General features: G+C 50.2%; 4 protein-coding genes across 4 annotated transcripts; 3 read left to right on the top strand and 1 right to left on the bottom strand.

Annotated features, from left to right (window-relative positions):
- Positions 1-5,841: 5,841 nt before the first annotated feature.
- On the top strand, positions 5,842-7,067 carry GUITHDRAFT_117320 (hypothetical protein; the record flags this gene model as incomplete). The annotated part of the gene is made up of 5 exons (XM_005823463.1): positions 5,842-5,922; positions 6,039-6,686; positions 6,787-6,854; positions 6,907-6,974; positions 7,024-7,067. The coding sequence occupies 5 exons, from the start codon at positions 5,842-5,844 to the stop codon at positions 7,065-7,067; spliced, it is 909 nt and encodes a 302-aa protein (XP_005823520.1).
- A 2,254-nt stretch (positions 7,068-9,321) lies between these two features.
- GUITHDRAFT_165727 (hypothetical protein) lies at positions 9,322-9,916 on the top strand (the record flags this gene model as incomplete). The annotated part of the gene is made up of 5 exons (XM_005823462.1): positions 9,322-9,418; positions 9,464-9,572; positions 9,631-9,692; positions 9,742-9,813; positions 9,870-9,916. Coding segments are annotated over exons 1-5 (381 nt in total), but the record flags the coding sequence as incomplete, so codon positions are not given.
- A 913-nt stretch (positions 9,917-10,829) lies between these two features.
- GUITHDRAFT_97550 (hypothetical protein) lies at positions 10,830-12,690 on the bottom strand. Its single transcript, XM_005823461.1, has 7 exons — positions 12,661-12,690; positions 11,651-12,414; positions 11,437-11,597; positions 11,321-11,374; positions 11,214-11,273; positions 11,023-11,076; positions 10,830-10,961 (listed from the first exon to the last, which is right to left on the bottom strand). Exons 2-7 carry the CDS (start codon positions 12,318-12,320, stop codon positions 10,908-10,910), a joined length of 1,053 nt encoding a protein of 350 aa, XP_005823518.1. The 5' UTR covers positions 12,321-12,414; positions 12,661-12,690; the 3' UTR covers positions 10,830-10,907.
- A 1,097-nt stretch (positions 12,691-13,787) lies between these two features.
- Positions 13,788-14,030, top strand: GUITHDRAFT_57447 (hypothetical protein; the record flags this gene model as incomplete). Its single annotated transcript, XM_005823460.1, has 1 exon — positions 13,788-14,030. A coding segment is annotated over one exon (243 nt), but the record flags the coding sequence as incomplete, so codon positions are not given.
- Positions 14,031-16,552: the final 2,522 nt, after the last annotated feature.

Below are 16,552 nucleotides of genomic sequence, written 5' to 3'. Positions count from 1 at the left end.
CTGAGCTGAACTTACGGTCCGTCACGTGCCACCGCCGGCCCGTACGGTCACATCTGCCAGGCTAGCGGCAAAGCTCGGAACCGTGAACTGAACTAAACTGATTTTTCACTTAACTTTGAGTAAAGTGAAACCGCCCCGCCGGCGAGGATGGCGGGCCATCCGATCGGACTACTCGGGAGTACGGTAGGCTAGACTCTGTCCGGCGTCACGGTGATCGGGCGGTGACCGTACTGACTAGCCTGGCACGTCACCGTCACGTGACCGGCGCCGTGAGGCCCGCCGACTGAGTCAATTGCCGTCGGACGACGCGGCGTGTGAGCAAAACTTTCAAAACTGTCTTGTTACAACGTGACTAAGGTCGATGACGGTGATATCTGCGTGGAGCGGCATAGTACAAGTCTCAGGTCACAAACTTGTGCTCCGGCGGCGTCACTCGGCCCGGTGCCACGAGGTGATCCGACGGACGGTGCCAGTGGCGGCGGGTCCGATCCGGGGTCCCGGCCACGGCTGCCACTACGGTATTCAAGATTCAAGATTCTGGACTCTCATTATGATTCCGGGCCCGGCCGCCGCCGAAGTTACCGCCGGGACGCCCCTTGGGTGTAACGTACCTGGTAACTTAGTAACGTAGAGGTGGCGTAGGGAAACAGAATGACGATGCCAGCCAGCAGCAGTAGTGATGCTGCTGATCTGATGAGTGTGTGTGCTTAATCAACAGTGATCCTAAGATCATCTGAGCTCAAGGTCTTACGCAAGGTTGTGTATACATCACATGGTAGCGAATTGGTTCACATTCGAGCTTTGATTCAGAATCTCAAACGATTCCAAGAATGATTTCAGCAAAGAAAGCAAGCAAACTGTTGAAAGTGAAAAGATCGCGTAAGGCTCAGACCAGTGAACGAAGGATTCAGAGATCTACGGAACAAGTTGCTGATCCAACCACAATCCACCCAAATGTTGGAGCTGAACAATTTCAATTTCCCCGTCTCTTTTCCGTAACGAGAGATGATGATTCTATTATGCAAGATCGACCACAGGAGGATTCCCATCCAGCTTCTGGTGCTCGCCCATTCTTTGTTACGCCTGTACCAGCACCGTCTGTCTTAGCCAGGGAGTCTCCAGCTCCGCATTCTTTCCGCAACTTCACGTCAGCCTCTGGAGCATGTTCTCCGAACACCCCTGCCGCAGGGGTGTTCGGATGGGCTGAGCCCATCTCTGCGATGTCTTCGGGTCGGAACTCTCCTGCCGCCAGCGACAAAGAACCATCTCTTAGTCAACTTTTTGCTTTACTCCTGCAACAGAATGCAGATGCCCGCAAGGATGCCCAGAAGCGTCAGGAAGAACTTGAACGCAAGCTGGATCGTCAATTTGAGCAATCTCAGGAATTCAATTATCGTCTACTTGCTCAATCATATGAACTTCAAGAACGCCTGGTTTCCGCCCTTTCTACCTCAGTTTCAGCAATCCAGCGCTTGAAGCCCCTCCCTGCCCCGTCCAGCGCGCAACCGTCTCTGCGCTTGACGAGTTCTCCTTCCCCTCCCAGCCCTCGGCTGTTGCAGATGCTTGCCCTCCCGGTTGAGTCAGACCCTTCGTCGATTCCCAAAGCTCCGCCTCCGACTTCTCTCTTACCAGAGAAACTGATGACTCCGTTGCCAGGTATTCGTGCTTCTTACACGCAGCAGAACCCCTCTCGTGACGCGTGCATGTCGCGGATTCCTCAGCCCACGCCCGTCAGTCCCTCCCAGCCTTTCAATGGTGACAAACTCCCGAAGTTTCAGCCCAGAACCTCCATCACCCCCTTTCTTGGTCAGGCTGATTCTCGAAGCATTCACAGCTGGCTCTCTCAGATGGGACGTGCTCTGTCTGTCCATCGAATCCCCGGCAACCTCTGGGTTCACTACACGACGACCTTTCTTGACGACGCTGTTCTTCGACGCATGTCTCACGATCGTCCTCTTGACGAATTGTCCCTTCTTCCCTGGCCGGAATTCTGCCTTTTCATCACGCAGCAATTTCCTCCCGCGGCTCACATCGCCAAGCTCCAGCAACAAGTAACCAATCTTTGTCAAGGCGTGAACGAATCGATTACTGATTATACTCTTCGGACGCAACGCTATGTTGACGAGCTTTTACTCTACAAATGTGAGGCTGTCGTCTTTCAAGAGCACAATCTTCTTCAACAATTCGCCAATGGTTTTCGTGACCCTGATCTCCGACTTGTGATGGTCCCCATTGCGCACATGCATCCTGCTACCGCTGCCACGATGTCGCTTTTAGCACAGAAAGCTTTCACCTTCGTCAAACCGTCTTCTTTCGTTCCGGCTCCGCAGCCTCTTTGTGCCCTTCAACCCTCTCCGTCGACGCCAGGAGCTCAGCCCTCCCGCGCTCCCGCGCAGTCCTCCGGTTCTTCCCCGAATTACTTCTGCACGTACTGCAAACGTTCTGGACGCACGTTGAAGTACTGCCGCAAGGAAAAGCAAGCTCATCGAAATGCTTCTTCCTCAGTGACACAGACCTCCCAACCTCCAGCGAGTCAAGCCGCCATCGCAAATGCCATTACGGCTCTGCGAAGTTGTATTCTGGACTCGTACCGGACGCCCCTTGGGCGTAGTGTTGTGAAACAGAACGACGATGCCAGATAGCTGCAGTGATGCTGCTGATCTGATGAGTGTGTGTAACTTATGAACAGTGATCCTAAGATCATCTGAGCTCAAGGTCTTACGCAAGGTTGTGTATACAACATTTACTGTCCCCTGTCGTTCATGATACGAATGAAGTTTTCGCATATCAGCATACAAACATACATACATACACATATGTATATCAGCATCTCCTTCACAACTATTCTAATCTACAGTTGCGTTTGTGGTTCAAACACCATATCACATGCGAAACAAGTGAGGTATCTTGTTGTATTGGCATCACTTCAGATCTGATCCGGGGTGATGCAGCAGGTACACAAGCCAATCGGATGCAGCAGGTACACAAGCCAAAATAGCAATGATATTGAATATAAGTTCATACCAGGAGACCCGCACAATGTAAAAAGGAGCGCAAAGCGCATCATTATGTTCATGATGAGCTGAAATGGTGATCATCTCATACTCATATGTATTAGTCTTATACAACCCTACGAGTCCTCAGATGTCACCTGATCGTCAGTTTTCTTTAGTCATTTTGAAGCAGACACATCCGATAACAATCAAGCTGTTATCGTACAGACAGAAACAAGAGGGAAATAGATTCTGTAACGGTTCTTGTCATCACAAACGTACAAAACAGGACCAAGAACCCCAAGAGAATGGCGCCATCCTACCAACCCAACTATGACATCCTCCTTCTCGTCACGAAACCAGTATTCACAGCTCCTCATCACAGTTTTCTCAGAAAAACATGCAGCAAACCCTCAGATTATCCTCTCCTTTGGATTATTTGTTTTCTCGCTTCCAGGAGACTGTTGTTGTAAAAGTATGGGTACAAGGATCATCTAGAAACCAAGATGGAAGATGATTTCTCTCTTGATTCTTGTAGACTAGCAAATCAAACGCTTCTACCGACCATGAGCCAGAAGCAAACACACTAGACTCACGCTGATCGTATCTTCTGCCTTGTACATGAACTTACTGAGACCAAGGGTGCTTGCTCCAACGACACTCGCAATGGTTCCACAAGGCTCTTGCCACCTGGTCCACTCTGCTGGTCCCTCCTCTCCTTCCAACCCATCTTACATGCCTCTTATCTCTTCTCGTGTCTCATCCCCCAGGAGGGCATCCCGTCTCCCCTCGTCCGCCCCTGCACAGAGTCTGCGGGAAGTGAATGCGAGTGGGTGAAACTGAAACAATGACGATCCAAAAAAAAATAAAAAAAAGATTGAGGAACAGCCGAAAAAAAAAACTCCAAGTTTATGACTTATAAAATGTATTAAACACAATAACAGATATTGAGAGCGGTCACGGCATGAATCACCCCCTTGGGAGGGATAGGGGTGGTATCAGTAGCGTCACGGCGTGGAGGTACATGCTTTGCACTGTTAGGGAAACCACAAGACCCTTACTACCGGCACACTCCATCAGGGAGGGGTCTTTGATCTGATTTTTAAGGAGGTAGGGGTGGGGGTAGTGATTGCCTTGAGACTCTTACCACGAGCCGTGCGGGACGCTTCAGGGTCGTTAAAAAAAACAAAAAAAGTTCCTTACAGAGGACGGAGAAATTCGAGGGTGGGGTGGTGACAATTCTGAAGAAGCCCACGTGGTTAGCCTGATTTGAGGGGTGGAGGGTGGTCAAAAAAACTCCAATGGGTAGGTGGTTGATATTCATCGAAGACGTTGACGCAATCAGAGAAATTATTGTACCCCACCCCTCTATACCTAATCACGTCATAGGTAGAGAGGGGTTGATTTACGGAGGTAGCTGACTGGCAGCTGCCGTGACCAGCCATAGCTGACATTGTGCTGCGCCGTGACCTAGACAAGATATTACACCACTGTCGCTACCCTGGCACTTTTACACACCCCCAATTCCCATAGTGAAAAGGAGTCAGAAGGGTGGGTGGTCCTCTGCAATGCTTGACCGCAACCAAAGGAGCGTTTCCTGAATACCCCCCATTTTCAGCTTGATGAGGGAGTGATAGAAAGGGTGGGTGATGATGCATTCAACACACGCCGTGACCGACCAGTTGATTTTTTCACGATGGGTTCCGAGGGGAACATGCGTGCGAAAAGCGCTTCCTAAGTACTGGGCGTTGTTGATTAGTGGGATCCAATAAATATTTGCACTCTACCCCCCCTGTGACGCTAGCCGCTGGCGAGCGAAGGAGGCATCAAACTACCCCTTTCTTGAGATTTACCCCTATCTCCCAGTGAGAATATGCGCCTTTGAGGGTCTAAAGAGGGGGTTCCTTCTCTGCTGCTTTACTGGAGATAAGGGGGGTGGGGGGTGATCATGAGCTGGTTGTGCCTCTCCATCACGGCTCCCCGGTAGGACCCACCCCTGGATTCGGATGCCTTCCAGATAAAAACCCTACCCCTGATTTAAAGAAAAAGTACCCAACCTCTACGTACCATGAACGCACGACCCCAGCGTCGTACTGGTCCGAGCCACCTATCACCCTACCCACCCACCTTAAACACTTATCGATTCCGCAGATTATGCATCCTAGTACTACCCTCTAATTTACCCAAGAGTACCCCTACATTTTGCTCTTGAAAGGTACCTCTACCCCTGTGTCCTACAAACTTGCCGAACAACCTTCCGAGACTACCCGCACATTTCTTACTACCTTCATTACTACCCACCTGTAGAGGTTAGACCAGAACCCACCCTTAACATTTCCCAACATAGAATCACCCCACCCCTCCAGCGATCCACCACCCCCCTGTCAATCCTATCTTGAGATCCGAGGCCAATCCTGGACTACCCCACCCCTCTGATATACTCAAAATCACCCCCGTTGGATACTTCTGACTGTTCCCGTGACAGTGACCAATGCCACCCCACCCCCTGCATTTTCACTCCGCCTCCACTATCATCCCTCTCCGTCGCATCCTCCTTCCCCCAGCTCCTTTTCCGGCCCTTTGAGAGGACGCCAACCTCTGTATCTCCCCTATCTCCACCCTCTGATTCTGACTGCTCCTCAGTCGCGATCCTATCCTTAGCTCCCTTCAAGATCCTCTGTAATGCTTCGTAGCGTGATCCCACTTGTATTTGTCTCAGCTCATCCTCTTTGCTAGATGCCCTTCTGTCCTCGTGCGCCACTCGCCCCAACGTGACCATTCGGGTCGATGTTAGATTCATTCGCATGGTTTCTTTGCCCTTCATCACACACTTCAATTCATGCCAGCCATGATGCACCGAATTAGTCCTTTTCGTGCTCTAGACCCTTTCGCGCCAGTCGTAGCTCGTGCCAACGTTTCAGATCAAGGGGTATTGCGTTGCTGGAGTAGGACCAGCATTCAACCCATCTGTTCTCCCGCCCCATGAAGAAGTTTCTGACTCTTACATGCATGCTTCGATGGGAAATGACTGATTTTGTTGTGCAGATGAATGCTAGCTTGAATCCTGCTGTGCTTCAAGGGAATCACTTGACGCAGAATCGCGAGTGTTTCGAAATAGGCCAAACTCAATGCCCCTCCTCTCTTCCTTTTGGTTTTCCCGACCATCACCAATGCTTGACTCTTGGCAAGCCCGATGACTCTATGGGTTTCATTGACTGGTCTAAGAAACGCTTCACAATCGTGAATAGCATGGAAAACGCGATCACAGATCATCTGAAGTCCAATCGAGCGTCGATGCCAGAAACACGACAATCCTCTTGCTGCTATGATATGACGGCTGAGTGCATCTTGAAGATGAAAGAGGTGGATGCGAACTTGGCTCTGGAAAGACTCGTGCAAGAAAAGCTTGGCATAGAAATGAAGCAAAATGCTCGAAACCGGATTATGGACCTCATGAAATTATTGCACGTTCTTGAGCAACACGGGATCGTCCGCTTGATCAGAAGCGTGGATGATGAGCAGAGCATCCTGGGGTTCAGTGAGATGCAGGTCAAGGATCTCAACGAGTTCAACCAGGCGATCAGGAACATGGTTGCCTACGATGAGAACAGATGCTGGCTGGTCAACGGAAGAAAGGACATTAAGGAGCCCACAGGGCCTGTTTATGAGCTCCTGCGACAGATTGGCGTCAAGGTAAGCTTCTCTTCCTACTTCTCCTCAGCTTGTTCGACACCGTGAACTTCGCCCCATTCTCATCCACGATTTCCGGGAATCTGACGAAGCCCCTTAACAGCCGATGAAGGGGACACGGGGACCAAGGAACGGAGATCCTGGGAAGAGGGACTTTATGTACTCTTACAGGTGCAGCAGTTGGCCTGTGTGAAGGTTGCTTGTGTAATCTTTGAATGCTCAGGTACATCTACGACAAGGATTCGATGAAGAAGAATTGCAACAGGCTAAGGAAGGGATACATCGGAAGAGGTCATCCTGCAGCACGTCCTCTGTTCGTTTTTGACGATGAGTTTAACAGCGCTGGGCGAAGATCAGGACATGGCGATGCAAGAAGATGACTGATGATGAAACGCTCTAAAGCTGCATGCTCATCTTTCGCAACAGACAGCACAGGAATTGTTGGCCTTTTCTTTACCAAGTATTTCTAGAACAACTGCATTGTGCTTTATGAACGAATGAAGTTGTGTGTACTATTAACGACACTGTTGTATACTTGCACTACATTCAACGGAAACAGGTATTGCTGAGGAATTATATCAAACGACGATGTTCATCTCAAAAGTAAATAATTCTTTGACCGCTGTCTTCTGCTGCTCAGATATCTGCAGCATCAAAGAGTCTTCATTTCACGCACTCTGTTCCTACCTCTCTCTACCTCTTGAACTTGCATGCTCCATCTCTTCTGCTCTCCAAGAAAGATCTACCCTCCAATCCATTATGTTTTATCCATCTCCTTCTCAATTGTCGTTATAATCCTTCATTGAACAGCCTCTCTGTCATCAACATCTTCTATGTTCACATCATACCACCTGTCTCATCCTATTCACTTGAAACTCATGCGTTTAAACTCTCTAAATCCGAACTTCCAGTCATCTTCGACTTCCGTTCTCCGCATGCATTCGTGACTTCCATGCCATCATTATCCCTCCCTCATCTCCCTGCTCGCATCAACTTTCGCTCTTACAGCCAAAGTTCTCCCTCTCTCCTCAGCTCTTCCCTTAACTGGCACTTTGGTACTTCCACCACAACGCCGTTGTGGCTGTCTTCTCCTGTTTCATTTCGTGTCTGCTATTCACTGTGTTCTGCCTGTCCAACCATATTCCCGACAAGTTTCAAACCTTGCTCTTTCTTACACTCATTTCCTTGCTCTTTCATACACTCATCCCTGTTTCTCTTCTTTGTTTCTGCTCTATTTCCTCCAATGTTTGCTTCCATCGTCTTTTTTCTTCACTTCCTCCCCGTCGCCTCGCCTCACCTCGCCTCGATCCGCTAGTTAATCCTATTCCCCTCCGCTTCTCTCCGCTTCTCTCCTCTCCACACCTCTCCTCTCCATACCTCTCCTCTCTGTGTACCTCTCCCTGCGCTCAACTCCTTCATTCTCCGTTTCTTTCTTTTGCTCTGCTCTGCTCTGCTCTGCTCTGCTCTGCTCTGCTCTGCTCTGCTCTGCTCTGCTCTGCTCTGCTCTGCTCTGCTCTGCTCTGCTCTGCTCTGCTGCTCTTATCCTGCCCTGCCCTGCCCTGCCCTGCCCTGCCCTGCCCTGCCCTGCCCTGCCCTGTCCTGTCCTGCCCTGTCCTGTCCTGCCCTGTCCTGTCCTGTCCCCTCTGCTCTCAATTTCTCACGTTCTCTTCGCTTCATATCTCCTCGCTCTCTGCTCTCATTTCCAAAATCCTCGTATTGCGTCTAGAACAGTTGCACGACCCCTGCTGGATACAACAGGGTCCGTGGGTTTCAGGGGTGGGGTAGGGTAGGGAGGGCTAGGTGAAGTACCAAAATTTATATGCGAGCGGATGCTCGGGGCGGGGAAGGAGGATGGAGAGGAGGGGCGGGGAAGGATAGGAAGAAACACGCGGAGAAGGAGAGCTGGCTGTAGAAGGGAGGGAGGGAGGAAGGAAGGATAGAGGAGGGAGAAAGAGAGCGATAGAGTGATGTTGAGACTGGTTGAGGGCTGAAGCCACGGCTGGCCTGAGGGAGCGTGGAGGGAAGGAGGGAGGGAAGGAGGAAAAAGAGGAAAAGGAGGAAGGGTAGGCGTAGGCGTAGGCGTAGGCGTAGGGGTAGGGGGGTAGTGGGGGGGGGTTGGAGAGGAAGCAGCAGCAGCAGCAGCAGCAGCAGCAGCAGCAGTAGGAGTAGGAGCAGGAGCAGGAGCAGGAGCAGGAGCAGGAGCAGCAGCAGCAGCGGCAGCAGCAGGAGGGGAAATGGAACATTGTGTCGAGGGATAGCGGATAGCAGGCGAAAGGCGGTGGGTTGTGGCGGCAAGCAGGGATAAAGAAAGAGAAGTACAAGTAGGGAGACTGGAGTGAATTGAATGGTTGTGCGAGACATGCGAGATAGAGACAGGAATATGATATGGTTGATGAAGAGCAGGAGGGACGGGGACTGGGTTGGAAGTCATGGGAGTATAGAGAGACTGAAGGAAAGGAGGTATGATGTTGCTGCTAGTTGGAGGAAACAAATTGGGAGCAAGGGAACGAGAAAGATAGACACTGGGTTATCTCCAAAGATACATCAGCAACAAGTATGTTGCGGAGTTTGACATTTTTGAGGGAACAACTTTCTTGGGGTAATAACAAGCGTTCTCTTCTCACCCTCTTTCCTCTGCAGACATGAGGTGGGGGATGAAATGCTTTCTCCTCATGTGCCTGCTGCTGGCTGTGCACAGCTACAGTAAGGACGAGGAAGATGAAGGGCTGGAAGAGGTGATAGCTTGTGCATTGTAATGAAGCTGATATTGATGTTCGCAGGTTTTCAAGGGGGCTGGACAAGACATCCTGGAAACCATCTCAACTAGCAAGCATCCCCTGAGGGAGCTGCAAGTCAAGTACGGGGAGTCTACCAAGATGCTCCTGTCAGGTCAAGGGATCTGGGGAGGAAGGAGATTCTTTTCTTGACATGTGGGTGTGTTGATCAGGGGGAGTTGTCGGATACCTTGTGGGAAAGATTGTCAGGTCTTTAGCAATCAGCGTCGTCAAGGTGAGCAAGAGGGCGTGAGGTCTGGAAGGAAGTAAGACAGTGAGATCAGATGTTGATCCTCAGCAGCCTTAGCTTCTTTGCTGCTGTGTTCTTCGGCTATGCAGGGCTGGACTACGATGAGGTGAGCCCGTCTCCTGCCCGCCTGGTCCCCCAGCTGAGGTGTTGGGCTCTGTTGAGGTGATCGAGAGGATGACGCATAACCGAGACAAGTTCCGGGGGATGGCGAAGCGGGTGAGGAAGAGGACGGGGGGATGGGGAGAGGAACGATGGAGTCACATGCCACGCTCATGTCAGATGTTGGATGTCAATCAGGACGGCAGCATTGATGCAAAGGATGCTAAGGTGCCGCTTCTTCATCCTTTTTCCTCATCTCTCCTCCTCCTTGTCTCTCCCGGAGTCCTCTGCACGCTCAGTCTCAATCCTCCATCATACCCTCGAACTCGCCTTCGTCTTTCTCTTCTCTCCCCCCCCTCGTTTGTTTGTACCTTCATCTGATCGACTGCTCGCAGGAAGTGTGGAAGAGGATCGAGCGAGTGATATTGCGAACAAACGTGAGGAAGGACGGAGGAGGGGAGTGAGGGGAAGGAATCTGGTTTGGGGAGGTTGAGCGAATGGGGAGGGGGGGGGGGAGAGTAGAAGACGATATAGGGCAAGGTGAGAGTATGAAGGAGGAGGTATCGATAGGAAGAAGGAAGTATCAATGCTACACAGGAGAGCAAGGACAAAATTGAAATGGTAGCAGAGAGAGCAGTGGTGGAACCTGTTTGAGAGAGATGCTATGGTGAGAAGTGAAAGTCAGTATGCGAAGAGCGTCAAATGAACAAGAGGAGGGTGAGGAGAATGCGATCAATCTGACAGCTTTCAAGGTCCCGCTGTCATGTGGAGGAATACTGGGAGGTCTTTTTGCTCTTTTTCTCTAACGTCTCTTCCATCCTTTCCTTTTGCAAGCTGTGGATAAATGTTCTCTCTAAATCATTTGCTTGATTGTCGTCAGATAGAGCCGATACACGCACCATTGACACTTTATTTCAACCCTCCTTCCTTACTTCTTTTCGAGCCTAAGTTTCAACTGTTTTCCTCCACAAACTCTCAGCCCGAACATGCAAGGAATCCTTCTTCCTCTCCAGCATCTTTGTCACTCGAAACAAAACTCTCAAAGAATAACATAAGGAACAAGCTCTGTGATGCCTGCCGGCGAACAAGCCAGAGACTGTATCACTGCTGTTTGCGATTGATAGGAACGAGGCGGGACCGCAGAAGAGTTTCAATCTGGAGATGCGAGGTAAGACACGATAACAAGTGAATCTTCATAGACAAGGACGATACAAACCTGACTTTGGTTGAGAGGAGGGCTCTTGAGCTGTACAAAACGGTTGGCCAGGACCTGTGGACCAACAACTTCAGTTTCAGTGCTGATCAATCAAGATGCCGATGCGTGAAAAAGGGGACAGAGGGAATGCCATTCACATGGCAGGAAGAGCTGAAAGTGGAGGACGATGAGAACAATCAGCTGTTCGTCACCTTGTACTGCCTGAAGATGACGAGCATCCCAACAGCCATGAAATCCAAACCCGAGAAGACCTGATGGCAAATCAAGACGCTGCTGCAGCGGGAGAAGGCAAGATTACAACTGCATCCTCTTGAACGTACTTGTCGATGTTCTTCATGAACGACTCAGGAAGCTGCAGCAGCAACAGCACAGAGTGAGGGGCGGAGCATGCAACCGCGATCGACGTGCTCTGACCTCACTCCAGTGACGGCGGGACTGTACATGGTGCTCCAGGTGATAGCCGTCGTTGAAGGTCTTCTGGTTCAGAGGTGTGTTGATGATGTTGTAAGTGAGGTGATAGTTGCAGTCAGGCTTCTTGGGATCCACGAAGATGTGCTGTGACCAGTTTCCAAACACTGCCACCATCACAATCACACTCAACGTGAAGCAACAAGATTCGCCATCTTACTCAGGAGCAGCGAGCATACAAATGTCGGCAGGAGGAACACCCAGAATGTGGCGATGCTGTTCGCCTGATACAGGAAGTACATCGCGGTCATGAATCCAAGCACGCAGCATGCTCCGTACACGGCCAGCTCCTTTCTTCCTCTCCTCCACGCATAGTATGGCAACTCGAACCAGATTGCGAAAAGAAATCTCATCCAGTAGTGCAGAAAGTGCAGAAAGTTGTCTCTCTGGTATGGTTCAGTGGAGCTGACGTCCCAGGGGAAGACGTTGTTCTCAACATGGTGCATGATGCAATGATGAATGAAGTAGATGCCGCTGGGAATGCCAAAGAACGGGGAGAGCACGTACGGCGCCCAGCCGTTGAGCCATGGCGAGCGGAACAGACTGCGATGCGATGCAAAGTGCAGGCCAAGTGTGAATCGCTCCTGGAAGGTGAAGAGGTTGATGAGGAAGTAGATGGCTCCTGCCATGTTGGTCCCAAGATAAAACACCAGAGCAGCCCCTGGGAGCGTCAGGCATGTGATGTTGAAGAAGAGGTAGATTAGAGGCATGTCCCGCTCATCCTTGCAGGACCTCCTGAAGAAGTTGTCTATGAACTTGGGGGGATAGAAATAGAACTCGTTCCTCTTGGCTGTGATGTCCGTGTTCACCAGCCCGCCAGTCTGAGACATGGTCCTGTGTAGCTGCTGAAGCCTCAGGAAAACTGAAGGAAGCGCTTCCAGGCAGCTCGTTGATCAGAAGTGAAGGAATGAGGAGAAACTACGTCTGCACAATCGGTGAGTAAGAGAGATAACGGAGCAGGAAGGCAGGATCGGGACCATGAGCATGAGCAGTGCGCTGCACAAGCAGCTGTCGGAGAATCAGGGATGGAGCAGGGGAAGTTGGAGAAGTAGCAGGAGAAGGATCAACAGAAGGTGCGTATAGTTCAGAAGGAGGAGCAAGATGTGGTGGTGGTGGTGGTGGAGGAGGAGGTGGTGGTGGTGGAGTGGTATCAGCGCATGCCTCGCTTACGTGGTTACTGGTTCAAGCCCTGCATGGCGCCTAATAACTTTGACAGGGTTTAACCCTCAGGGTGGGGGTATCTTCATATGGGTACGGGGTACATGCATTGTGCCATTTTCAATGTCAAAAAGGGGTGATTACCGCTGAAATGAAGGGGTACATTTTCAATATCGCAATTCAATGGTGGGTGGGGTACACTTTTATTGGGGTTAGCTGATGGGGGTGCTGTGGGACATAGAGGAGCGCCACGAAATGAGATCGTTGGTGGTTAGAAAAGGGTGGGTACTCATGGGGAATGCAGGGGGTACATGAGACTTTCCTCAAGTCCGCCTCAGCTCCTGCTATCCACAGATTGAAAGATTTCAAATACAATTTGTGTTTTTGAAGTTTTGAGAAGTAATTGATTGCAATTTTAGCTCATGGTTTTTGAAATTTTTGGATCATTTACACTAGCAACACCGGGGATATCAACTAGCAGTCATCTCATCCATTAATGGCGGGGCGCATCACGGTCATGCTGGCAGCGATGGCGGCAGGGGCGAAGGGAGAAGGAACAATGCTGATGAGAACATGTAAGATGATGAAGATATGCTGCTGTGCCATGTTGCTGCTTCTCTTCCCCTCTCTTCTCTTGCCTTCTCCAACTTTTCCAATCCTTTCTCTGTATCTGCATCCCCATCACAATCTTCATTCACTTTCCCCAACATGTCTCTGTAACATTGCTATGTCAGTGACGAGATTTCATTGTGTGAAATGTTCTTGGCTAACACTCTAGTCTGCAGCGCCGAGTTTTCTCTTGTTTGCCTCACCGACCAGTCGTTTCATTCTGAATTCAGAAGGCTTCCTGTTACAAGGCAAGAGTTGCTCTCTCGTCTCTCGGAGCTCGATCAAGGTAACGACTTGGATCTTTCATCGTTTGCTCATCTGCGACAGAACAGCAACTGATGCGATGTTTTCAGCACTTCTCAACAACCTCCAATCAAATGTCTTCCTTCGGCAAGCCGACCAACCCACACTCTCTGCGCTTTGCTCGGAGCTTGCGCCGCGGTATGAGCGCATCTGATGGGGCAGAGCGGATCACCCAGAACAAGGCAGTGGGAGGAGGGAGTTCAGAGGCAGACGGAAAGAGCAAGCTCGAGCAGATCAGGGAACAGTTGGAGTTCTACTTCAGCGACTCCAATCTTCCGCGAGATACCTTCCTGATGAACAAGATCTCCGAGGACCCGCAGGGGTGGGTCTCGCTTGGGCTGATCGCAAAGTTCAAGAGGTTGTCAATGATGGGAGCGACGACGTCGATGATGATCGATAGTGTGAGGGACTCTAAGACGGTGGAGGTGAACGCGGAAGGAACAATGATACGGAGGACTTCTCCGATACCGACACAAGACAAGACCCTTGACAAGAGTGTTGTTGTTGGTCTTCTGCCTGAGAGCTCGACTCTGCAGCAGCTGCAGAAGTTCTTCTCGAAGTACGGCAAGGTGAGAGGATGGGGGAAGTTGCGAACGCGGCTGATTGGAGGCTCTGTGGGTAAAGGTGCTGAGTGTGCGGATGGAACGAGCGAAACATGGAGTTTTTGATGGGATTGCATGCATTGAGTTTGAAAGGTAAGAATGTTTATGGCATCAGCAACCAGTATGGCATCAGCAACCAGTATGTATTTGTTGATGTTGATGGTGATTGGTCTGCTTGCAAACAGCCAGGATACAGCCGAGAAGTTGGTGAAGACGGAGGTTTTGTATGAGGGAAAGAAACTTCAGACGATGATGAAGAAGGAATATTCGTGAGTTGTGTCTGACAGCCCTTCTCTCTTGACGAGAGTTGTTGTCAAGAGACAAGAAGCTCGACTGGAAGAAAGAAGCCAGTGCAGGTCAAGACAAGACGAGCGATGAAAGTGCAGGAGAGAATTTCCTCCTTGCCGCCAAAGACGACATCCAAGGCATCGGGGACACGGCCTCCATCCAACAATATGCCAAGATGTTGAGGTTTGTTGCTCCTGACCTCACCTCCCCTCATCTCATCTCATCTCATCCCATCCCATCCCATCCCATCTTATCTCATCTCATTTATCTCATCTCATCTCATCTCCTCTGATCTGATCTCATCTGAACTGATCTCATCTCGTCGGTGACAAGTATCTCAATTCCCTTTGTCAACCACGTTCTTTCCTTGCCATAACCACAAATAGCACCATTAATACTCTTCATCCCTATCGTTATCATCGTCACCATCATCCCCATCGTAATCGTCATCGCCATTTTTTCTTTTCTTTCATGCGTTGACCTCTTGTCACGAGTTGTGTCTGTTCTAGAATGACCAAAAAATTGATCAGAGAGCAACTCCTGTCCAGGTTTGTTCGATTCATGTTTGGATGCTTTTTATATCTCCCTTCTTCTCCTCCCTCGTCTTATCTCCAACCCCTCTCCCCCTCTTTCTTTTACTCTGTTCCTGATCCTCTTGCTCCTCCTCCTCATTCCCGTCTCCCTCCACGATCATCTCCTTCTCCCCGTCTTGTTCTATTCTCATCATGGCCGATTTCTCAGCCCATGTAAAGAGCACCTAGTTGTTCGTCTCACTGTTGTCTGCTTTTCTCACTTTGATCTGATTTGCTGCAGCAAGGGGATCCCTGACCAGAACGTTGTCGATCTTCTCAAGCAGCTCAAGACGTTAGTGTCTGCTGATTGTCCGGATGAGATGGAAACATGTTGACTTGTTCCTCCCTCCATGACAGCGTCAACCCGTTCTCAGCTCCGACCAAACAAGTTGAGGTGAATCATCGTACGATCTACAACTGTTTCCTTGTTATGTGTTATCTTGTGCTGAGCTCTCACAATTGTCTTGATGCTTCTGTACTGGTTTTACAAACATGTGTTCTGATCCGATGTTCCTTGTGTTCTCTTATTTGATATTCTTTTGTTGTTCTTGGATTGTGTTGATGATGTATCAGGTCATCGCAGGAAAATATCAGCTTTTGAACCATCCCATGAACTTGAATAGGAAAGTTGAATTGCACTTCTCCTCCTCCTCCTCCTCCTCCTCCTCCTCCTCCTCCTCCTCCTCCTCCTCCCTCTCCTCCTCCCTCTCCTCCTCCTCCTCCTCCTGTCCTCCTCCTCCTCCTCCTGTCCTCGTATCTGAATGCTCACACAAGATTGATGGGGCGTAGCGATCGCCTCATTGTGTTTCTTCTCCTCTGTGTCATGCACTGACATGTCACGCAGTTTCCGAGCCATCGCTCGCTCGGAGAAACTGTTGTGCTTTCCCCTTCTTCTGTTCTCAGCCCTGACGTTGACGGCGCAGGTTCAGTGACAGTGAGAGTGACGACCAGGTAAGAAGATCGCATGAGCTCGACTCCTCTCTGTCACTGAAGTTCCCTCCTAGTTGAAACGAGCGCCACTGGAAGCGACATGCTCAATCTTGTGACTGCAGCGCGTCAGGAGCGGGAGGGTGCGGGCTAACGATGCGAGGCAGGGAGGAGCCAAAGGATGTTGTTGTTGAGATGAAAGCCAACCAATCCGGTTTCTATTTCATCGTCTTGGTCTTGTTGATCTCTCAGTCGTTTGTTTTGTCTTTGTTGTTCGTTTTTGTTCTTGTTTGTTTTCTTCATGGTGTTCTTCTTCTCAGCCTACTCTCATGCCCACATTTGTTTCCTGATCGCAGCGAGTTATGTGATGCCACCGTGATAGGCAATGGGGTGGAGGCGAGGGGTTCATGGAAGCCAGTGGGCAACAAGGTGCTGAGTTTCACGTTCGCTGCGGACGGAGAAAAGTCGCAGGAGTATGAGGTGTCTTGCTTCCAATGAGGCAGGCAGAAGTGAAGAAACTCTGCAGATCGCGTACTTGGATCAAGACTTCCTGTTACTTGAGAGTGAGACTTGACGAGTTTGGTGTGTGCATGTCAAGGGTTT

This window comes from Guillardia theta, assembly GCF_000315625.1.
Source record: "Guillardia theta CCMP2712 unplaced genomic scaffold GUITHscaffold_108, whole genome shotgun sequence".
Lineage (NCBI taxonomy): Eukaryota > Cryptophyceae > Pyrenomonadales > Geminigeraceae > Guillardia > Guillardia theta.
Note: the sequence above shows the minus strand (reverse complement) of the source record. Positions and strands in the feature narration are given on the sequence as shown.